At 41.7% G+C, this 25075-nt stretch overlaps 1 protein-coding gene across 6 annotated transcripts in view; it reads right to left on the reverse strand.

Annotated features, from left to right (window-relative positions):
- ttk (ttk protein kinase) overlaps window positions 1-25075 on the reverse strand; it is an 80918-nt gene that overhangs the window by 39104 nt on the left and 16739 nt on the right. For all 6 annotated transcript variants that reach the window (XM_069887402.1, XM_069887401.1, XM_069887405.1 and 3 more), the window contains 11 exons: window positions 23611-23728; window positions 19089-19179; window positions 10090-10178; window positions 9631-9709; window positions 8545-8656; window positions 7019-7188; window positions 3913-4064; window positions 3639-3807; window positions 3455-3547; window positions 2855-3012; window positions 286-437 (listed from right to left, as the gene is read on the reverse strand). In XM_069887402.1, coding sequence (XP_069743503.1) covers window positions 286-437; window positions 2855-3012; window positions 3455-3547; window positions 3639-3807; window positions 3913-4064; window positions 7019-7188; window positions 8545-8656; window positions 9631-9709; window positions 10090-10178; window positions 19089-19179; window positions 23611-23728 — 1383 coding nt within the window. The remainder of the gene's footprint in view (window positions 1-285; window positions 438-2854; window positions 3013-3454; window positions 3548-3638; window positions 3808-3912; window positions 4065-7018; window positions 7189-8544; window positions 8657-9630; window positions 9710-10089; window positions 10179-19088; window positions 19180-23610; window positions 23729-25075) is intronic.

Genomic DNA, 25075 nt, shown 5'->3' on the forward strand with positions numbered 1-25075 from the left:
AGAAACTTTAATTCAGAAAACTATTTAGGGTTCCCCACTCCCCACCCCTCCACTCACAGTATTTACTGCCCAAAGCAAGGAGGTTGCTCACACTCAACCACAGTGCAAACAGAAGTCAGAGCAGGTAAGGATGTTAATGACCTTTTGTGATCAAAAAAAATTTTTTTTTTTTTTTTTAAATGAGAAACCAACGGTTTCAGTTATTTAGTTGGCTTTTAGAAAAAAATTGCAATCATTTGTGAAAGAAAGTTAGTTTTTGTTAAACAGTCTTAAACAACTTCTTACCATGCTGATGAATTGTGTGAACAGCTTCCAACATGTGCTCCCAGTATAGTTTGCGCTCCAGTGGATGGATTACCTTTTTCCTTCGTAGCAAAGTGTTCAAGTCTATGTTACCACATTCCATTACCATGTAGATGTAATTATCTGTGATCTCACTGCATTAAATAAACCAAGTTTGAACGTTTTAAAAATACGGGTAGAGATAGGAGTCAATTGAGTGTAGATGGGAAAGTGGGGCTTTAGTCTTAGCTTGAAAATGAAAAAGTGAATCATTTAGATGGAACTAAAAGTCACTGGTGGGAGCAATTTATCAGCTCCCTTAGTGACAACCCAGATTATGGGGAACATGGAACACTGAACAGTGCAGCTCAGGAATAAGCTCATGGGCCCACATGAATGCACCAAGCATTGTGTACAAATTAAAACTAAAACTTTGTTGCTTGTATGTAATTCACATCCTTCCATTCCTGCATATTCATGGATCTATTTCAAATCTTCAAACTCAATATGTATTTTTACCACCACTACTCCTGGTAGCCAGTTCCAGGCCACTACCTTTCTTTGTAAAATTTGCCCTGCAGATCTCCATTAAAATGCCACACCCCTTCACCTCAATGCATGTCCTCTAGTTAGTGATATTCCAATCCAATCAACTGTTTTCTGTGCACTTTCCAAAACTTTCATGGCCTCCCCAAATGGGGTGACCAAAACTGCACACAATATTCCAAGTAAAACATAACCAAAGTTTTATATAGCTGCAACATAACTTATTTTATTACTCAATGCCCCAGCCAATGAAGGCAAGCATAAATGTTTCCTGCCACGTATTATTGCTACCTTCAACATAGTTAATAAACATATGATATAGCTTATAGTATTGTACTAACTTAATTTGATATCGTGACACCAGAATTTAGTATAGCAGGTTCCAAATGTTACATTAAAAAAGTAGACAGAGACTAAATTTGGAAGGTCAGGAAACCTCAGGGATTCAGAGATGAACAGATCAAGCTGGGGAAAGAGTTGGAGAGCAAATTCATTACACATTTGGTAATCTGCCCCAGAATAACATGCCACGAATTAGACTAGGAAAATTGTGTTCAGGCCATTGAGGGATCCTTGCTAACAGCATTTACAATATGAATTGCTTTCTATTCAAGAGTGACACTTGTGTAGCAAACATCAGAAACAAAAAGCAAACCATATGAATATGAAGAGTGCATTGAAAAATTAAGAGGTACAAGGGTGACTAAGCAATGAAAAATACATAATACAAATAAAAACTAAGTAAATGGGTTCCATTGCGGCAAGTTAATAAAGTTGAAATTGAAAGCTGTATGAAATTATAAAGTATCCAAGTTCATGACTATCTAAAGTGTGAAAATGAGCAAATCTGCAGAGGTAGGTTAATTAATAGGCAAGATAATATATAATTTGATGTTATACAGTTAAGCAAGTCATAGTTTAACATATTAGTAAATATTAATGCTGATTGGGATTTGGTTAATTTGTCATAGACCTTTCATATCCACAAAGATATTTGGGCAGACACATGAATAGGAAAAGTATTTGACCAATTCATTGTTCGTTCAAGATTCCAGCATCGGCAGTTCTTACCTTTCTCTAAACCACTATTTTCATCTCTGAATCCCTGAGGTTTCCTGACCTTCTCAACGGTAAATACAGATGAGAAAATATTAAGAACCTCCTTTAGCTCCACCCATGGATAACCACATTGATCTTTAAGGAACCTAGTTACCCTTACAATTGTCATTTATATTATCTGCCATATTCATGAAACCAATTAACAATGGACTGAAAGGGTGCTTGAAGTACACAAGTTAGGAAGCTTTACGGATTTTGCACTGATCGGACAAACTCTCCAAAGATGAGTCATTCTTGAGCAAATTTGATTCCACACCAAAAGATGCACTAGATTGGTCGTGGGCTGTAAACATTAAGAGAGATAAAAGGATAGTCCTAAATTCTCAGATTTCATCAAAAGATGATCTCATCTCACAAAGTGCTCATCAGGATAGTCCCTAAGAGGGTGCTTCTGGTAACTGGCAAGTACTGGATTAGATGACAAAGACAGGAGGAGATGGGCATTTAATGAGAAGAAATTCTGACATTCAAAGAGCTATGGATCCTTAAATTATTATACTTCAATGGCTCCAGATACTCATCTGTTAGGTATATTCAAGATTGAGCATTTTCAAGGATGACACTGATAGAATTCTGGACACAAGAAAAGCAAGGGATATGACAGGAAGGTGAGCAGGCTTGGGTAATGGCCGAACTGTTAAGTGACAAAACAAGTTTAAGGGGTCACATACCTATTCCTACAATTGTCTTTTTTTCTTAAAACGTGTTCAGGTGGCAGTCTGATCATTAGTCTTGGTGTTGGGTTTTATAAGATTGAGCAATCAGGCCATTGGCCTTATTTTTCTCTCTCCTGCACTTATTCAATCATTCTTACATTTGAGCTGGCACATTTCTTTGTAATGAAGATATTACCAAATATAGAGCAAGATGCAAAGTTCGCTGCTTTAAATTTAAAAAAACTACTCACTAATCAAAAAGCTTGATTATCTTGTCACTGTGTGGTTTTAAACGTCTCAAGTATTCAATTTCATCCTTGTAACCAGCTACTGCTTTTCCATCTGCATCTTGCAGATTCACTTGCTTAATAGCATAAAGTTGTTTCTTCTGATCAAGAACTTGGAATACCTGAAAGGAATAAAGTATATTTTCCAGATAAAGACATTTCCATGCTTTCAAATCACATTTTTCTGTGTCTAGATTAAAAATAAAAATCACATCCATCTCAATTCTACCATCCCTTACTTTTGCCAATCTTGCTTATTAATTGCAATTAATTATTGATGGAAGCACTGAAGGAAAATATATCCCAGTGTATAGCTCTAGGACATGCATTTCAAAAAAACTGTCCTGAGACAAATGGCTTGAGAACTCCACCATTCATCTTTCCAGTCAGAAAAATAAAGTAAATTCTGCTTTCCATCCTTTACTGTAAAAGTTGCATTGATCTAGGTTAAAATTAGAAGTTCTTCCCTTCAAGGTTAGTCTTGTGCTACTATAAAGATTTTTTATCTTTGATTCAAATGCAAAATCAAATAATTCAGTCAGTGAACCAATTGCAGTAGATTACCTTACTTGATCCTCCTGTTCCCAATAATTTTATCAAAGAGTAGATTTTGTTTTGAACTGCAATAGTTTCATTAGTGGAAAATGTCCCTGCAACCTGACCAAATAAAATAATAAATGTTAATTAAAATCAGTACAATTCAAGGTCATAATGATATCCGGTTTTAAAAAGTGAAAAATGTTGTTACCCCAAATTGTGGCAGAAATTGAGAAGATCCATATTGTTGGAACTGACCAGGTTGCTGTGGTGTTGCTGCAGTAGGTGGGAAATTAGTGTAAAATTGTGAAAAGGGTGTAAAATTGCTTGGAGTTGACACTTGTGCCACTGCAGATTTGCTCACAATCGGTGTCTGTAAACTTGAAACAAAATCCAGAGTGCCACATTTCAGATATTAAATACAGTACAAGACTACTTTTAACCAGTTGTAGCAGTGATCTCAATTTAACAGAAATGATAATTACCTATTTGCATAGTGATGGAGTATTTTGGAGTTTGGTGTCTGACAAACAGACACTTTTGAAACTGCATTTTTACCTACAGTATTAGTTGATGGAAATTTCTTTGGAGCAGACATTTCACCAGGCTTCTTCAATGATGCTTCGCTTGTCTGTGACTTAAAAAAAAGGTTTGATAATACATTGAAAATTTCCATCTATTCAGAATGTGTAATCTTCTCAAAGTGATCCTTTCAATTAGAATTACTCAATTCTACATTTTAGGAGGTTAGAACTTAAAAGGTTTAATCAATGTCTCCTGTCTTAATAATCCACATGTTGGAATGGATTACAATTAAAGACAAATAGCTATCGAGCAGAAACACGACTTCCAATTTCACACAATCATTACATTTGGCATTTCCAATTCAGAAAACTCAAGGACAAGAAAATTCTTTAAGATCAGAAATAGTTGCAAAAACATCAGAACAAGTGTAGGCCATCCGGCACGTCAAACCTGCTCTGCCATTCGACAAGTTTACAGCTGATCAGGCCATGGACTCATCTCTACTTACCTGCCTTTTCCGCACAACTTTTAATTCCCCTCGTATGCTAAAATCTGTATCTTAAATATATTTAATGAGGCAGTCTTTACTGTAACCCTGCACAAAGAATTCCAGATTCACCACTCTCTGGGAGAAGTATGTCCTTCTTATTTTCATCATAAATCTACTCCCCCAAAACCTGAGACTCTGATGTCTAATACTGGTCTCCCTACCAGAGGAAAAACTTTCCTGTTTATTTTTCATCTATTCTTTTCATAATGTTATATTTCTGCAAGATCCATACTCATTTTTCTAAACTCTCGCAAGTATAGTACTAGGCAACTTATTCTCTCCTCATAGGCTAACCCCCCGCTTCTCTGGAATAGACTCCTCTACCACCTCCTTTGTATATCCTTTGTCAAGTTAGGAGACCGTGAGTACACCATATTCCAGGTGCAGTCTCGCCAGTACTTTTTTCAGTTGCAGTGGAAGCTCCCTGCTTTTAAATTCAATACCTCAAGCAATGAAGGTCAAGGTGCATTTGTCCTCTCGATTAACCATTGCACCCACACACCAACCTTTTATGATTCATGCACAAGGACACCCTTCCTGCAGATCAGCATGCTGCAATCTTTCACCACTTATCTAATTCGCTATTTTCTTCTTCCAAACTCGATGACCTCACATTTACCAATGTTGTACTTCATTGAAGTCTCTCAGTTGTCTGTGTCTTCTGTGCATTTTATTTTTCTGCTCTATATAGCAACATCAGCAAACTTGCATAAGCTACATTTTGTCCTCTCCTCCAAATCATTTATGTACAGTAAAACCGCTGTTATTCGGCACTTAGGGGATTGGTAGATGCTGAATAATTGTATTTTCTGGTTGCTTGAGATCAACTCTTACAATGCCTAACTAATACACCTGCATTAAAAAAAACAGCTTAAAAGACAAAAATACAATACAGCACTTAAACTTAACTTGCATAAATATATAAACCTTAAAGAATTTTACTTTACTTTCAGTCACATTCTTTGAAAACATTTAACCACCACTGCATCTGCAGGTTCATCCCCATGTAGAGCCCCCGAAAGATGAATAAGGTTATAGATAATTCTCCCTCCTCCCCACCCCGTCCCGTCCCCTTCCCCAAGTTTACAGATAAAGCCTCTGAGTGGGATGACTCTTATTAAAGAGCAATAAGTATACACTTTAAGAGCAACATCAACCAACTCTTCATTCTGGTTGACCCCATTGCTGCTTCACACAACTTAATTTAAACAGCTCCTATGAGTAAAGCACAACCAAAGCGCTCCGCTGGCTGAATATGTGTCCTCATTTTCACCAAAGGTTTAGGTGTTACTTTAAACATTTTTTGGCCTATTATTTTATTCTTATTTATTTTAATTTCTTTTTATTTATTTATTTTCCTCAGGTTGCTTGAATTCCGGATACCAGGGGTTTACCGAATGCCGATAAAGTTAGATAACATGCAATCATGGATCCTAAACTAAGGTAAGAAAATGACAATTCTAGCAGAGATTGAAAAGTAAAAGGGTATGTAAATAAGCAGATATTATATTTCTTTTTAATTAAAAAGGTAACTTAGGAACCTACATACAAGTTAGTACACTTATGAAATCCAGGCTTAAAAATAAAATTCATACAAGATCCATCAGTATAGAAATATACCTCATAGCAATCAACTCATGAAAATCTTAGAAATCCGATTTATTGATCTCCTAATCATGCACAACTTCCACTGATTTGACTCCAGCAAGTTCCATCACATTACAGTGTGGCCCTGTTAATAACAGGATCATGGGGGGGGTCCATAAAATCTCATCACAAAAAAAGACAGGGTCGCACTAAATTGTTACAATTAAAATTAAAACAGAAATTAATTTTAAGTAAACTTTTATGATCTAGTACTTGTATTTGAAGTATCAAAGCATCCAAGTATGTGTGTCTGTATTTGGAACTGCTGTGTCTTTCCCGCGGTTCCTGTTCCTTCAGGGGGCCCAACGATTCATCACATTATATCCAAATTCATGTTAAACAGGGCATATAAAAATCAGGGTTTCACTGTATTGAAGGCAAAATTGCATCCAAAAGGCACTTAAATTTCAGCTATTTTTTTTTATATACTTATCTTGTGAAAAGGTGGGTAATCAAAGGCAGCTGACATTGATCTAAATATTACAATAGATACTTAATTAGGTTAACCAACAGAACGCAAAACAATGGGACAGGGAGGATTATCGATCTGGGTGGTCCAAGCAGGTTCTGCTTTGCAAGCTCTTCAAAATAAACTGAATTTTAAGGTCACAAGCAGAACTGTTTAATTTCCAGAAGGCTAATTAATGAAGGTTGTGAGCTCAGCAGACAAGTAAGAAAAGCTACAGGATAATTTGAACAAAATTGGAGCACATGTCAAAAGGTGTTTGTTTCACTTCGTACCTTTCAGTTCTACCAATCTCTCAAAGAAATAGGGAAATGAAAAAAAGTTGCAATAAAACATTCATTTCAGCCAACACAAAATGAATGATAAAAATCAACTGTATCAAGCAGTAAACATAATAATCTACCTCAGGTGAAATGTGATTGAAATCATTGCCAAACATCTCTTTAATCCCTTCGGTAGCAGAACCTTCTTCTTTCTTTACTGCAGCGACACTATGAGCTTTCAATTTTAATTCCCTTTCTTTAAGATTGTCAGATTTTGTGTCATATTCTACCTTAACTTGATCAGGAATTGCTGAAAGAAAAAAAATTGTACACATTCAATTCAATAAGTACTAATAGTTTCACAGGAAGAATTACCACATACATTGAATAGGAGCATTAACTTCCTATGATGGAGACCATAATGACTCTAGATAAGAACAAGTTTTCCCTTTCATATTTTATTCATATATTCACCATTTCACACAAAACTCTCAGAAAAAGAGTCACAATTGTCTGTCATTACTGGCAAGTCAAAACTAAAATCAATAAAAACAAAGATACAAGAACCCTGACGCTGGAAATTGAAGAACTTATCTCCATTTGGGACCTCTAGATAAAAGCAGATCATAAAAATAAATGATCCAAAAGCCAAACAGCTTAAAAAATACAACTGCAAACATTCAACAGATATCGATTTTAAAAATTATAAAATATAGGAGGGAGCTCAACCAAAATAACTGCAAAAGGGGAAGCAGAAGGACCTGGAATCTTTTTAGTGCAGTGGTCAAATGTGCTTTGGAAGCAGCAGCCAACCAACCTGATCAGATAAACAAAAGAAAGGTCTACTGTGAAAACTTACAGCGAGGGGCTGGAGATCTGGCACTAAATCAAAGATGGATTTCAAAAAATCAGGTGGTAGATTAGATCAGTCAATCTCAACAGGGCCCCTTTGGCTCACCTGGGGACCACAGCACATTTAAGTAAAAGTCACAGAACATAAATATATATTTTTTATGTAGTCAGTAGGAGAGAAGTACAGAAGAAACCAAAACTTCAGTGCTTCATAGGGAAGGCGACCCATAAACTTGGAGCAGAGTCCCAGAGGGGGTATGGCCATAAAAAGGATTTTTAGGCCATAGTTGGATTTGATTTTCAAAGCTGGAGGTCAATTTCTGCTGCTTCCATCTTCAAGCAGTCAGGTTTCCATCAGATCCAGCTGTACTAGTTTCCTTCCAGATACTGGGTTTCAAAAGTTCTAAAGTATCTGACTTCCAGCTGTTGCATCAAAAAATGTTAAAATGTGAGGTATATAGACACAAAGATCAATTTAAATAACCTGCCTTTTCCACCATTAGCAGGAGGACCAACATGCCTCTTACTCTTTCAACTCAAAGTAAATTAAAGTACAGCACGGTAACAGGCTCTTTCAGCTAATGAGCCCATGCTGCCCAATTAACCTACAACCCTCGATATGTTTTGAATGGTGGGAGGAAACAGGAGCACCTGGAGGAAACCCACAAAGATACAGGGAGAACATGCAAACTCCTTACAGACAGCATGGGAGTCGAACATTGCACTAACCTCTACGCTAACCATGTTCATAATGAACAATAAACAATATTCAAGGTCAATTAGGTTAAAATGGAAGATTTTATCAAACACATACCTTGTTGTCTTTTTAAAGTAAATGGTCGACCATAAGAAAAGCTGGAAGAATCATTTTCACCATCTTCTGCTGAATTTTGTAAATCTGGGAAATTGGTATCAGAAGAACCATACTGAAAGTATAAAATAAATATTAAGAATTTGTAATACTTGGTTCAAAGAAGATAAATAGGAAGAGTATTGGGCTAATCAGGCCTGTGCTCCTACTCTGTCATGCAACAAGAGCATGACTGAAGTTTTACCTCAGCATTATGTTCCCACAAAAACCAACATTCATTGATATCTAACAATTGTATTAACATACCCTGAACAAAAATCAGTGGTTAAGTGTCCATGGGGATAGAGAATTCTATAGTTTCACATTTAGAGATGCATCAAGATAACAGGCCCTTCCAGCCTACATTCCCGTGCTGCATAAATAAACTAATACAATCCCTCGACTTTTTTGAAAAATGGAAGAAAACTAGAACACCCAGACAAAACTTACACAGATGTGGGAGAACGTTCAAACTCCTTACAGACAGCACTGGATTCTAACCTGGGTCGCTGGTGCTGTCATAGCTTTGTGTTAACTGCAATTCTAACTGTGCATGGTTAGAGAGTAAAACAGTTAAGAAGGAATTGTCTCCATTATCTGATTAAATTTCTTCTCAACAGTGTTTTTAAATACTCCAACAGGGATTTGTAACCAAGACAAATTATATTAAATGAATGTAAAACTACTGCATCTATTATTTCTACAATTATAAATATTATTTTTGCCATGTTTCCTTTACAAGTAGGCAACTCCTCAAATCCACATATCATCTAATTCTGGAATGAAAATGGAAAATTGTTGGAAAAAACATGGAAAGAGTTATACCAAGTTGCCTTTTATCTGTCATGTACTATAAAATAATTAAAAGTAATGGCCATTGTAGTGCAGGAACTTAACCAGGACTGAGAATATATTGTTAATATGAAAGCTTGCAAGTTGTCAATATTAATTACCATATGCCATTAATAGGAGGTATATTTTATGGGAAAGAGTTAACCTCCCTCAACTAACCTTCTACAACATGACCAAAACAAAACTGAAACAAGTTACCTTTGAGTCAGACACACAAAAATCTGGTTGAGGTAATGCTGACAACTGGACACATGCTGCTTTTCTTGGACAGGTTTGGCTGAAAAATAATGGAGTATATTGAAAATTCTCTTCTTGTTAGGGGCATCGAGCAATGCTAAAGGGGACTCTGTCTTCTTTATGGCAGGAGAAAGGAAATTTTGTGTATATTACATTTTTTGTATTATTACATGACAATAAAAGGAGTCTTAAACCTTGATATGTAACCAATTGGATTACAAAGCTCAAAGCACTTCTGCAGTTGTATTTCTGCAAAAATTTTATTTTAAAAAAACTAGCTGTTTTGTCATAAATTATAAAGGCATTTACTGAATGGCAAAAATCGCCAAGTTCCTGTTCTGGTCAACAACATTCACCAATATCCCATTTTCATACTCAAATCCACTAGTTAAATAGTTATGAACTTGCTTTAATATTTACCTCTTTATAGAAGAATCATCCATCGTCTTTGAGCCATTCACTGCTTCATTTATTATTGGCTGAAAGGGGACACCATTTGCTTGCAAGATCTGGAAAATAAAAATGTTACATTGAGGAAAAGGGTGCAGAGTTATGATTTACAGTTGCTTTGCACAGTCAGATTTCTTTTTCAACAAATCCCATCTTTCCAGCTTTGTACAAAAAAATGGTCTTGCTTTAAATTTCCAAAGACCTGAATTGTACCAAGCACATTGGCCCACCAGTCAAGAAAGCACAGAAATCTCTTGTTTCTTAGAAGAAGAAAGGAAGTTCCACATGTCAACTATGCCCTTCAACAACTACAAATGTACCACTGAATGCATGTGAGCTGTTCTGCTCAATATCAGAAGCTTCAGAAGAGAATGAATGCAGCTGAGTTTAACACAAATGTTGTCCCCTCCAATAACTCCATCTCCACCAAAACCCCTCCCCTACAACTCCCCAGTACTCTGGAAGGGCTGTCAACAAATTGAACAATCCACCACACCCCAGACATACTCTCTTCTTCCTCCCATCAGATAAAACGTTAAAAAGTATGAAATCACACACAAGCCTAAATTTCAGTTTCTTCCCCATAAAAAGTACCTTGTGGATAGGTTCAGCATTGAAATCAACAATATGGTTGAGGGTGAAGTATCCACTCATTAATTATCCACAAATCCAACTGAAAATGTTGAATTGATGCATTCAAGAGTACAACCTCTTTGTGCCATGATACACACATTCCCGAACCTTTGCTTTACAATTTAGGAGTGTTGCTCATTAAAAATCTCCACTATTTTTTTTAAATGCAAGTGTAAATACTTGTTGATCCCAATTATTCCGTTAACTGCATGATTTAGTTATCGCCCTTAAAAAATGACTGATTGGGATGCCTTTTTCCTGCAGATAAAAGGATCAACGCTGTGGTTCTCAACCTTTTTCTTTCCACTCACGTACCACTTTAAGTAATCCCGATGCAATTGGTGCTCTGTGATTAGTAAGGGATTGCTTAAGGTGGTATGTGAATGAGAAAGGAAAGTTGAGAATCATTGCTCTCAACCCAATTCTTACTGAAATATTTTGGTTGAAAAAAAATTGTCATTGGCCCATTTCCTTTGGAGTTATGAACCATGCACATAACGAGTCAATTAGGTGTGATTAAAAGTGTTTTTCAAACTTTTTCTTTCCACCCACATACCACCTTAATCAATCCCTTACTAATCTCAGAGCACTTATAGCATAGGGAGTACTTAAAGTGGTATGTGCGTGGAAAGAAAAAGGTAGAGAATCACAGTTAACTTGATGTTGAATTTGAAATTTCCATGCAAGGATGGCGAATAGCACAAAACAAAATCATTGCAAAACATTGTTCCTTAGCATAGATTTACATGCATCTCAAGAAGTCTTGAGAATCGGATTCTGGAACCACGTAGTCACTCACAAAAGGTACACAGAAGACAGGTTCCTGACTAATGATTCTGACATGGATTTCTATTTAGATGTTGGCAGGGATCCTTTAATTTCCTGTTCTCCCCTCACTTCTTTTCAAAGCAGGCCATTGTGCAAAAATGATGCAGGATCATTGAAACCATCTGGCTTGCTCCTCCTACCACTTGATTTCTAAACCTACATTTTTGCTCTCACCAATATCTTTGTACCTTTTCTTCAAACCATAATTGGATACCTGCCCATGTGTGATCAGGGACCAAAAGTCTTGCTGAGACTGTGCAAACAGCCAATGCTTCATTGCCTATCACAAAACCCAGACAACTGAACATGTAAAATGTATCTGAACACATTCAACATAAAAAGCACAAATTTTAAAAAAACTCAAAACAGCAGTGTTAATTTTTTTCATCTTAAAAATTATTAATCTTTGAGGAACCCAGCAAAATAAATCAACCTAATAAGACTAAATAATTAACTGCAAACAGATATAAGAATAGCATTTCCACTGATATATTCTTACTATTGTTCAGCTCTTATTTTCCATATATCACAAATATTTTTCAGTCTTCTGAAGTGGCACCAAATAAAAAAGATATTTCAATGCTTGTTCAGATTCAATACCTGCCAACAGCTCTAGTCAATGTCCAAACTTTGGTTCAAAAAGAGTCAAGTCTTTAAATAATGCTTTTTTTTAAAAAAAACAAAGGAGCATTTAACAGTAGAACCAATAGACATGTTATTGAGCATATTATATTTTTAATTTCAAAAATTTTAAAACCAATGTAGAGCTCATCAAAAGAACCAAAGACTTGTTGATCCAAACCAAGGCTTTTATTAGCAAAAAACCGGAGCTCTTCACAGGGGGTCGACCAGTCCGGCCGGAATGATCCGACCTGGCTAGGGACACAACCCTTTTAAAGCCCAGACAGTAGGTGTGGCTAAGCTCTCAGCCAATCGCTGTAAGCACAGTCATTACATACTCTAGATACTGTAACTATATACATTGGTGATAGGTCTGTACCATACTGCAATCCACTGAAGAGGTACTGGGCTTCTCCTCCAGGAAAAACAAGGACTGGTTTGACGAAAACAGCCAGGAAATCCAGGAGCTGCTGGCAAAGAAGCGAGCTGCCCACCAGGCTCACCTTACAAAGCCATCCTGTCCAGAGAAGAAACAAGCCTTCCGTCGCGCATGCAGCCATCTTCAGCGCAAACTCCGGGAGATCCAAAATGAGTGGTGGACTAGCCTCGCCAAACGAACCCAGCTCAGCGCGGACATTGGCGACTTCAGGGGTTTCTACGAGGCTCTAAAGGCTGTGTACGGCCCCTCACCCCAAGTCCAAAGCCCGCTGCGCAGCTCAGACGGCAAAGTCCTCCTCAGTGACAAGATCTCCATCCTCAACCAATGGTCAGAACACTTCCAATCTCTTTTCAGTGCCAACCGCTCAGTCCAAGATTCCGCCCTGCTCCAGCTCCCTCAACAGCCCCTAAGGCTAGAGCTGGATGAGGTTCTCACCCTGGATGAGACATATAAGGCAATCGAACAACTGAAAAGTGGCAAAGCAGCAGGTATGGATGGAATCCCCCCAGAGGTCTGGAAGGCTGGCGGCAAAACTCTGCATGCCAAACTGCATGAGTTTTTCAAGCTTTGTTAGGACCAAGGAAAACTGCCTCAGGATCTTCGTGATGCCACCATCATCACCCTGTACAAAAACAAAGGCGAGAAATCAGACTGCTCAAACTACAGTGGAATCACGTTGCTCTCCATTGCAGGCAAAATCTTCGCTAGGATTCTACTAAATAGAATAATACCTAGTGTCGCCGAGAATATTCTCCCAGAATCACAGTGCGGCTTTCGCGCAAACAGAGGAACTACTGACATGGTCTTTGCCCTCAGACAGCTCCAAGAAAAGTGCAGAGATAAAAACAAAGGACTCTACATCACCTTTGTTGACCTCACCAAAGCCTTCGACACCGTGAGCAGGAAAGGGCTTTGGCAAATACTAGAGCGCATCGGATGTCCCCCAAAGTTCCTCAACATGATTATCCAACTGCACGAAAACCAACAAGGTCGGGTCAGATACAGCAATGAGCTCTCTGAACCATTCTCCATTAACAATGGCGTGAAGCAAGGCTGTGTCCTCGCACCAACCCTCTTTTCAATCTTCTTCAGCATGATGCTGAACCAAGCCATGAAAGACCCCAACAATGAAGACGCTGTTTACATCCGGTACCGCACGGATGGCAGTCTCTTCAATCTGAGGCACCTGCAAGCTCACACCAAGACACAAGAGCAACTTGTCCGTGAACTACTCTTTGCAGACGATGCCGCTTTAGTTGCCCATTCAGAGCCAGCTCTTCAGCGCTTGACGTCCTGCTTTGCGGAAACTGCCAAAATGTTTGGCCTGGAAGTCAGCCTGAAGAAAACTGAGGTCCTCCATCAGCCAGCTCCCCACCATGACTACCAGCCCCCCCACATCTCCATCGGGCACACAAAACTCAAAATGGTCAACCAGTTTACCTATCTCGGCTGCACCATTTCATCAGATGCAAGGATCGACAATGAGATAGACAACAGACTCGCCAAGGCAAATAGCGCCTTTGGAAGACTACACAAAAGAGTCTGGAAAAACAACCAACTGAAAAACCTCACAAAGATAAGCGTATACAGAGCCGTTGTCATACCCACACTCCTGTTCGGCTCCGAATCATGGGTCCTCTACCGGCACCACCTACGGCTCCTAGAACGCTTCCACCAGCGTTGTCTCCGCTCCATCCTCAACATCCATTGGAGCGCTTTCATCCCTAACGTCGAAGTACTCGAGATGGCAGAGGTCGACAGCATCGAGTCCACGCTGCTGAAGATCCAGCTGCGCTGGATGGGTCACGTCTCCAGAATGGAGGACCATCGCCTTCCCAAGATCGTGTTATATGGCGAGCTCTCCACTGGCCACCGTGACAGAGGTGCACCAAAGAAAAGGTATAAGAACTGCCTAAAGAAATCTCTTGGTGCCTGCCACATTGACCACCGCCAGTGGGCTGATAACGCCTCAAACCGTGCATCTTGGCGCCTCACAGTTCGGCGGGCACAAAATGGCGGTGATGTCTGGGCAGGGCACAGCAAACAGGAAGCAGGAGTACTCGTCGATGGCCGTAAGGATGTAGTTATTACGGTTGGTCGACGGTAGGGGCCTCTTAAAGTCTACACTAAGACGCTCAAAGGGGCGGGTGGCTTTGATAACGTGGGAGTTCCCCGGACGGAAGAAGTGGGGCTTGCATCAGCGCACACCAAACAGGCTCGGGTCATGAAGCGAATCTCCTCGACTGTGTAGGGTAGGTTGCGCGCCTTCACAAAGTGGGCAAACCTAGTGGCCCCTGGCTGACAGAGCACCTCATGTAGTTTCTGTAGTTTGTCCATCTGTATGCTGGCGCACGTCCCCCTGGAGAGCGCGTCAGGCGGGTCGTTGAGCTTACCAGGCCGGTATGGGATGTCATAGTTAAAGGTGGAGAGTTCGATTCTCCATCTGGCGATTTTGTTGTTTTTTATCTTACCACGCTGGGTGTTGCTGAACATGAAGGAGACTGCGCGTTGATCAGTCAACAGTGTAAAGCACCTCCCAGCGAGGTAATGTCTCCAACGACGCACCGCTTCGACTATGGCCTGGGCCTCTTTCTCGATCGAGGAGTGTCTACTCTCTGGACCGTGGAGGGTTCTGGAGAAGAAGGCTACAGGCCGACTGGCCTGGTTCAAGGTGGCTGCCAGGGCGAAGTCGGATGCATCGCTCTCGGCTTGAAACAGGACAGACTCATCGATCGCGTGCAGCGGCGATGTCAGATTTGATTTGATCAAAAGCCGCTCTGGCTTCGGTCGAGAGGGGAAAGGAGGTGGTCTTGATAAGAGGACGTGCCTTGTCAGCGTAGTGTGGAACCCATTGGACGTAATATGAGAAAAAGCCCAGGCAGCGTTTGAGCGCTTTCTGGGTATTGTTGGTGGGGGGGGGGGTGAGTCCATTAAGGAACGCAAGCAGTCAGGATCTGGCATCCCTACCCCATTCTCCACCACGCAACCTAGAATCGCGAGTCGTGTGGTCCGGAAGACACACTTGTCAAAATTATAGGTCAGGTTCAGCCGACTGGCAGTTTGAAGAAATCTGTCTAGGTTGGCGTTGTGGTCCTGCGTGTCGTGGCCGCAGATGGTGACATTGTCCAGATACGGGAAGATAGCGGTTGCCCCGTTCTGGTCCACCATCCGGTAGGTCCATTTCCCGCTAGAAGACCGCGACACCATTCGTGACCCCGAATGGTACCCTGAGAAATTGATACAGCCGCCCATTCGCTTCGAAGGCCGTGAATGGTCGGTCCTCACAGCGGATCAGGAGCTGGTGGTAGGCCGAGCGAAGGTCAATGGTGGAGAATATGCGGTATTGGGCGATGTGGTTCACCTCATCCGTGATGCATGGCAGGGGGTACGCATCCAGGAGCGTGAAGCGGTTAATGGTCTGGCTATAGTCGACCACCATCCGTAGCTTTTCCCCATTCTCGACAACGACCACCTGGGCTCTCCAGGTACTTGAACTGGGTTCGATGATGCCCTCATCCAGTAATCTACGCACCTCACTCCTAAAGAATTGCCTGTTTTCGTAACTATATTGCCAACTTTTGGTGGCCACAGGCTTCCAGCCAGGGGTAAGGTTTGCGAAGAGTGCTGGCGGGGCAATCCGGAGTGTGGAACGGCCGCAGGATTGGCCCTGGGGCACAGGGGCGGGTTGCTCGGGTGCTTCAGGGGTGGGGCAATGGCAGACCGAGAGGGGGGCATGGGGTCCCCCAAAGTGTAGGGACACCGTTCGAAACTGACACTGAAAGTCTAATCCCAGCAACACTGGGGCGCACATTTGGGGAAGGATGAATAATTTGAAGTGGGTGACCGTTATGCCCTGTACTTCCAGCGTGGTGATGCAACACCCCTTTATCCCGGTCGAGTGCGACCTAGTTGCTAATGAGATCCTCTGGGTAGTGGGGATAATGTCAAGTCCGCAGCGGAGGGCCAGATCTGGCCGGATAAAACTGTCAGTTGACCCAGAGTCAAATAAGCAATTGGTGTAGTGTCCATGCACTTTAATCAGATCCATTGCTTTAGTGAGGGAATGAGAGCATTGCTGATTTAGTTTTATAGAAGCAGCCACTGATCCTGTTGACAGGGGAGTTCCGCGTGTTGACGTCACGCAACGGGATGACGTCATAGACGCAGTCAGCGCTGGAGGAGCAGGTTGGAGGTACTCCCGGAGGTGCTGTTGTGGTGGCGTCAGCGGATGAACGGTAAGTAGTGGGGGTTGTTGCTCGTGATTGGCGGTGGGTAGGTCATCGGTCGCGGCGGTCAGGCCCCAGCGGTCGTCAGCGATGGACACTAGGGCGAGTACCTGGTTGGCCGCGGCTGGTCCCCAGTCGGTCGCTGTGGCCGCACCAGCGGCGGCATGGGCAGTGGCAGCAGGGGAGCGGGCAGTGGTAGCATCGTCTCCGGGGGTGGCTGTGGCAGCGTCAGCCCCGGGGGCAATAGCGGGCGCTACAGGCGGGACCGAGGCCGGGTCGAGTGTTCCGCATGGGGGCGAGAGGCGGGCCAACATCACGGTTGCGAGGATGGGCTGCCCCTTCCGGGTTCGGCGTCTCCGTGACATCAGGCATTGCCGTGCAGGGGAGCCCTCGCTCTCATTGGACGAGAGCTCTGGGGAAGAAGAGTTTGAATGGGATAGTGGCGGTTGGGCTTCACACAAGGCACTGTGCTTGCTGGCGACCATTTTAGACCTACAGACTGCAGTAAAGTGGCCGCTTTTAAGACACTTCTGGCACCTGGCTTTTCTTGCTGGGCACTGGGACCTGCTGTGCTTGTCCCTCCCGCAGAAATAACATTTTAGGTTTGCAGGGGGCAGTGTAGCAGCAGCCGACAGGCCGTCAGTATATGGGGGGGGGGTGGTGGTAGGGTAAAAGGGCACTCTACTCACATCAGAACGTGGGATCCAGTTCCTAGAGAACTCGTTTGATTTTAAGGCTGCATCCTCCATTGTGATTGCAATCTGGGCCACGTCCTCTAGTTTTTCTAACCTTTGTTCGAACAAGTGCAGCCTCACTTCGTTCGATCGGAGCCCGGCCACATAGGCATCCCGGACGAGATCGTTTGTGATCTCGGCAGCAGTTTTGTCCACACAGTTACAGTCCTTGCCCAACGCCTTTAATATTTGTAAATATGCCCTGATGGACTCGCTGGGCTGTTGCTTCCTTGACGCAAGCAGGAGCCGGGCATGAACTCTGTTCATTGGTTGATCGTACAGTTCTTTCAGTACCTTTATGGCTGCGGTGTAAGTGGTCTCATCCTGGATGTTCTCGTAGACTCTCAAGGACACCATAGACAGCAATGCTGTTAGACGCTGGTTATCCTCCTCCACCTCAATGAGCCTTAGGAAGTTTTCAAAGTTCAACAGCCAGAACTTAAAGGCTTTGAAGGCTGTAGCTGACTGTGGGTCGATATCAAGCTTTTCTGGCCAAGTCAGACGCTCCATCCCTTTTAAAAAAAGTTCTTTTTGCTAATAAAATTGTAGAGCTTGTCGAAAGAACCAAAGACTTGTTGATCCAAACCAAGGCTTTTATTAGCAAAAGACAGGAGCTCTTCACAGGTGGCCGACCAGTCTGGAATGATCCGACCTGGCTCGGGACACAACCCTTTAAGGCCCAGACAGTAGGTGTGGCTAAGCTCTCAGCCAATCGCTGTAAGCATAGTCATTACACTTTAGATAGTGTAACTATATACATTGGTGATAGGTCTGTGCTATCACAACCACATTCTGGAAATACAATTTTTTTTGTGAAAACCATATAGATGACCACCAATTACTGAGAGAGAATTGTTAGTGCAAACCATTACTTAACACTTCAATCCATAAATCAAAATCCAAATACTTCTAAGTATAGAAAAATAATCCTGCTGATTTAATTAATTTTTTTTTAATTAGATTCAAATGGTTAATGTGGGAATACAGAAAAAGTCATTCTTAAATATTATGAAAATTTTAAAAATTAAATTAGCACATCCAAGCAACACAGCTTCTGTTTACTAGTAGAGGTAGGTCAATTATTGGAATCTGGCATGTATAAAAAATAAAACTTGGAGAATTATGCTTATTGGCATGGAAAGCACAAACCACAAGAAATAAGTAAGGGCACAAAGCAAATTCAGAAATGTTATTTCTTCAAATTTCAGTCAATACAAATGCCAATACACAGAACTACTTTTACAATGCAGATGGAATGACCAGAAAGACAATTCACAGAACTCAAGTAGCAACAGGAATTCCAGAAAAGTGATTGAAAAGTGATTGAAAAAACAACCTAGTTGTCAGTTAACCCCCAGCATCCTTGGACAGTTTTCACAGAACATTAGCATATTTTAACACCTTAAAGCAGCAAGAATTACTTGATGAAGATGTTAGAAAGCTATGAATACTTAAGGAATTATAAATAAAGTCTGTATAAATTTCTACCTTGGTACCAGAGTTGTTCTTCAGCTCCTTGACTGTTCTCTGCACTGATAATGAAACATCATTCCCTTTGGCCAAGTTGCTCACATCAGACCTGGAAGTATAGGTGAAAATAAAATAGTAACCAGGTGCTAACTTAACCACATGTACCTACCTCTACCACCTCCTCTAGCACTCATTCCATATCCCTACCAGTCTGCTTTAAAAAAAAAGAGCCCCAGTGGACCTCTTTGAATCTTTCTGATGATGCTGAGACTGCATTTAGTTTACTGACTCGCTGGGAAAAAGACCAAGTTTACAAGTAATACATTCCAGTTGAGAATTCACGAAGCGTAGCTTAAAAAAAAAGTGAGGATTGTGAGAGATGAGTAAAACTAATATGAAAATATGAGATGAAGAAAACTAGTATGAATATATGTGTAATGAATAAAGCCAGTACGAATAGGGTAAGGGTAGATAATAGAATGTAGGAAGTAAAGTTAGTCTGAATAAGATAAGGGTCTTCTAGCCTTAGACAGTCAGCAAGTACCACATATGTAATTAGTAAGCCTTAGACAGAATTAATAAGTTAGTAAGCCCTGAGGGTTGGGAAGGTGTGAATAAGGACAAAGGCAGGTGAATAAGGACAATGACATGATGGGACACAGAGAGGATACCCCCTGGTCCTCCAAGTTCACAGAAACAGCACATAGGCAGACAGGATTGCCTAATCCCAAACTTATCCAGGAGGCAGAAGAATGTTGGGGGGGGGGGGGGGGGTACCTCTACACTGAAATGAACAGTATAAAAGTTGGGTGAGCCCCAGTTTGTGTGTGTATTCCCATGGTAAGGGGAAGCACCCAACTTTACACTGTTGTACAATAAATGTTCTTTGTTCTCAATTTTTGTTTCGAGCGAAATCTGTGAAGGTACTTCTGTTTCTCACATTGATTTATCATGATGTAGGTGTGGGAGAAGCAAGTCCCATAAAACAATACCCATATAGGATAAACATTCAGAAGAGTAAAATCATGGATCAGGAGGTGGAATATATGTTGAGAAATGATATTATTAGACCTTCAAACTCAGATTGGAGTTCTCCTTGTATTCTGGTAATTAAAAGCAACTTTTCTTTAAGTAACCATTTGCCTTGGTGAATATTCATTGCTGCTGGGTTTTGGGGTCCTCTGGGCTTGTAACACATGTCAGAGTAAAATTCCAACCACCATTTATTTCCCCACTTTCCCAATTGATCCAGACCGCAATGTAGTCAGGGTCAATTTTCTTCACTGTCCACAATACCACCAATTTTGGTGTCATCTTCAAAACTCACTAACATTTTCTTTCAAGCTATAAATATATACACATGTAAATGTGTATATTGTTGGAATATAGGGGTTAATTAATCATAGAAAATATGTAGAATATATGCTTATGTACAATTCATTTTGTATATATGAATCCAGTACTATGTAACAATTTAATATTTACCTCATGGTGAAGGGAAAGAGTAATGTAAGTAAGGGGCAGCCACAGTATGTAGCAAAATTGGCTGATTACCAGTAGGTTTAGAATTGCCTGCTCCCAAAATACAAAAGAGAGGATATGTATGAAACAATTTAGGAGGAATGTTAAGGCAAAAGGAGGTGTTGATGAGCACAGGAGCCGATGGCCAGACAAGAACAAAGAGAATCCTGACAGAGACTGTCAGAAACAAAGAGAATGGAAACTAATTCAGGTAAGAAGGCAGAAGGAGGTGTTGAGTAGAACAGAAGAATATGGCCAGATGAGAACAAAGAAATAATTAGAAATATCTGGGGTATGAACTGATTTCTGATCAAAACAGCAGGATATTCTGGCCTTGAGGATTAAGATGGGAGCTCTACACCCCAGATATCACAGAGCAGGAAATTACGTGATAAATCTTATGCAAGAAATCTAGCAAAGAAAGCCAACTTTTGTTCTGTATGATAAGGTTGAGCTATATAAACTGTAGAGACTGGACAGTAGAGGTCAGCTTTGGGGAATAGCTCTCTGAACAGGTGACCTATGAACTAACGATTGAACCTGAGCTCTGTTAAGCTTTATTCTTGTGCTGTGTAATAAACTGATTGTTGAACCGAATAACTTCTCCTATCACTTCATTTAACGAGCACGCTGGACTCAGACGACGCATAGACTAAATGTGTGTGTGTGTGTGTGTGTGTGTGTGTGTGTGTATTTATAATTTGAAAGAAAATGTTAAGTCAGTTTTGATGACACCAAAATTTGTGCCATTCTTTATGTATACAAAAAGCACTGAGGTCAGTGGCACACATTGGTTAAAGGTCTCCAATCAGAAAAGCTACCCTCAACTGCCATCTCTGCCCCCTATCAATAAGACAACTTTGTATCTATGTATTCTAAATGTCTTATGGACCAACTCAGCAGACAGGACCTTGTCAAAGAGCTTGCTAAAATCCACAGACAACATCCACCACCCTGCTCTTGTCAATCTTATGTTCATCTCTTTTTTTAAAAATCAAATTTGGAAAACGTGACTTCCCAAGTGTTATGAGCCCAAACGACCCCAAAACCCAGCAGCAATAGACATTCACCAAGACAAATGGCTTTCAAACCAAAAGTTATTTTTAATCACCTTCAAACATGAAAATAGAATCAAACTTCAACTTAACTCTATTCTTATACTATACTCTATACTAACCCAAATTACCCCCTTTTAATTCTAAGCGCATGTGTATGTAATGTGTGTGTAAATTCAAGAAAAGTTATTTGGTTCACGGTTCAATCTCACTTCTCCTTCTTCCAAGTTTTCTGGTTGCAGGCAATCACCATACTGTGAACAGAATTTAACATGTATAAAGTTCACCAGGCTTGGTGCTTGAATGGTAAATGTTTACCACTCAGGAAGGTTTTTGTAGGGTTTGCAGAGAGATATTTGTTGCTCCAGGATTTCCACAACTGAGGTACCACCACTAGTCACCTCAGGGTCTTGCTGATGAAACTTGCCCCATCAGGGTTTTTCAGATGGTAACCTCTTTCTTTCAGATTACGACAGAGCTCCTTCTGTTCCTCTTATTCCAAGAGGAGCATCAGACAGATAGCACTTCAGCCATCCTTTGCTTTTGGAACTTTTCATCAGTTCTTCCTGGATTGCACTATGTCACACACACACCAGCTGAGAGGGCTTCTCTTCTCTCTCCCCCCAACTGAAACTCCAAAGAGCATGTGACTCATGTCTTGCAAAATCCCCACCTTCTCTAGCAAACAACAGTTCTTTCTTCTGCTCCATCTGTTGTTATCTTCAGGCTTTTTCAGGTGTATTCTCTGTTAAGAATGCGCCTGAAGAAGCAGAAGCATCCCTTTAAATTGCAGTTCAGGTGGCAGCGTTGAAAGCACAGTGTTGACCACCTGTCCTGTGCAGAATGTCCCCCTACTGATCCCGCTGCCCTGCTCTCTCCCCAGTCACGGGTCTGGAGCAGCTGGCGGGGGAGGAGGTTGGAGAACCGGCGGCGGAGGAGGAGGCTGGAGCAGCCGACGGGGGAGTAGGGCGCTCGAGTCAGGTACTAGCATTGTTTTGGCCAGCCCCTTTCTGCCCCGCCGGCTGCTCCAGCCCCCTTCTCCCCCGCCGGCCGCTCCAGCCACGCAGTTCCCACACTGACAACCCAGCCAGCTGCCCCTGCCCCGACGTCCTGCGCAGGGGGAAGGGGCAGCTGGGAGAGGAGCTGTCAGGGGCTCTCCAGCTGACTGTCATCCCAAACCTACTGAATGCAGCCGCTTTTGCATTCAGTAGACTGGGGAGGCCACTGTGCTGCGGCGATTATCCCTCTCGGAGGAGGGTTACAAAGTTCACCTTGCAAGCACCTCCTGCACATTCACGTGGCCTCCCAACAGCCACATATTGCCAAAATATGCGGCAAATGGCCACCTGAAAGTGCCTTTAGGTAGGTAAACAATCCAGAATTGACCTTTCTGTGAGCACTTGGCAGAAAGGGTACTGATAGACAGTATGACTCCAGCAAGACAATGGTCAAGCATTTTATGAAGTCAGTTCAATTAACACCTACTTTGAAAGGTGCTTACATTCTCCAGAGATCTTGCAATGTGAATTTTTCAGTATTTCAAATAAGATGTTTTAAAATCATATGTATATGACCTACTCTAAATCTTATAAATTCTCCCCAAATATTAATATTGTTACATAAGAACAAAGCCATACTGACTATCCTTTATCAGTCCTTGCCTTTCCAAATGCAAATCTCCTTCTTAATCCCTTCCAGTAACTTTCCCATTACTTTTTAATAAATTTAAAACCACAAATTCATGGATTTTTCAGTAATACAAGTCCATTTCAAATACATGTGCGATATAAAAGAATGAAGGGGGATGCCAATAGCCTTACATAAAGGAAATGTCACAACAAAATAATAAATAATCTAATTTCACTTAGCAGTATCATCCACAGCCCTAAAAAATCCACAAGTATGAGGGTGCTAAAAAATACCAAAGAATTTTAAAAGTTTTTTTAAAAATGAGATATATTCACCTCAATGATGAATCAGGATCAAATTGCAATTCTCCAGAGCCACTGCTGTTGTTACTGGTTTTGTTTATTGAAACATTGTTGGTTGATAACATAGTTGATGTAGTTTTAATCACAGGTACTGTGAAGGGAAAATTCATACATTTAAGATTTACATATTAAATCATTAAAAAGTAAAGCTTTTTAATCAGGACACAATTTACAACAGATTTTTGAAAAAAACAAGTTCATTATCCTAACTGCACACACCAACAAGCAAGGCTTTGGGATACCATGTTTTGGAATGAGACATTTATCCTAAATTCCTCCTCAAAAATAGTACAAATGTGGCGGCCCACCACCGAGGCAATCAAGCCATCGCTCCAAGCAGCAAGCGCAACCAAAGGCCTGCGCAGCGGCACTAGTCCCAACAAATGAACCGGTGGGTGTATGGCAAGGGCAGCTCAAAGGCCTGCAACCCCAAAATGGTGCTGGCCTTGCCGCACAACCAACAGACAGGGACAGCGTCAAGAAGGACATTTTTATGCAGCAAAGTACCTGCACGCAGGAAACGCATGTTGTGACATCAGCCAAGGGCGGCCTGGGCGGGAACAGAGTTAATGTAAAAGTAGGGCCTGAGCCCTAACAAAACACAGAGCTTAACGTGACTACACTACGTGTGTGTGGCTTCTTTCAAGTAGCGCACGGCTACAATTGGTGACCCTAATGATTTAGACGGCATCTAAGCCCAGCAATGAGCGAAGAGGCAGCAATCAACATGGTCACTATCAAGCTGCCGACCTTCTGAACGAATCAACCAGGTGTGTGGTTTGACCAGGCTGAGGCAGCAGATCACAGCATAATCCACCTGGTACTACCACATGGTGAGGGCCCTGGACCAGGACACAGCAGACTGGGTGGCCAACTTCATCCAGGAGCCCCCATCTGAAGGCACATACACTGTCTTCAAGGACTCGCTGATTGAGACTTTCGGGTTCTCACGGCTTGAAAGAGGGCACATCTGCTCCACCTGGGCAGGCTAGGAGACAAGCACCCGTCAGCCCTCATGAACGAGATGCTGACACTCCTGAACAAACACAAGCCCTGCATCATGTTTGAGCAGGAATTCCTGGAGCAACTGCCCAAGGTCATCCAACTGCTCCTGGCTGACACAGATTTCAGCGACCCGTAACAAGTCGCAGCACGAGCGGACATTCTGTGGAAACGGAAGAGAGAGTGCTCAGCGTCCACGGGACTTGTCACTAAACCCTGCAACCAGACCCACGCAGAGTCACCGAGAGAAAAGCAACGTCTCAGAGGAGGTGATCCAAAGGACTAGTGGTGTTTCTACCACCAGAGATGGGGCACCAGAGCCCACCGGTGCAGCCCACCACGCACGTTTCAGGGAAATGCCAGGGCCAGCTGTTGCTAATGGACATGACAGTCCAAACAACGTTTCCTCGTGCATGCAGGAGCAGAGGTCAGCATC

Source organism: Narcine bancroftii, chromosome 6, assembly GCF_036971445.1.
Source record: "Narcine bancroftii isolate sNarBan1 chromosome 6, sNarBan1.hap1, whole genome shotgun sequence".
In the NCBI taxonomy this organism is placed as follows: Eukaryota; Metazoa; Chordata; class Chondrichthyes; order Torpediniformes; family Narcinidae; genus Narcine; species Narcine bancroftii.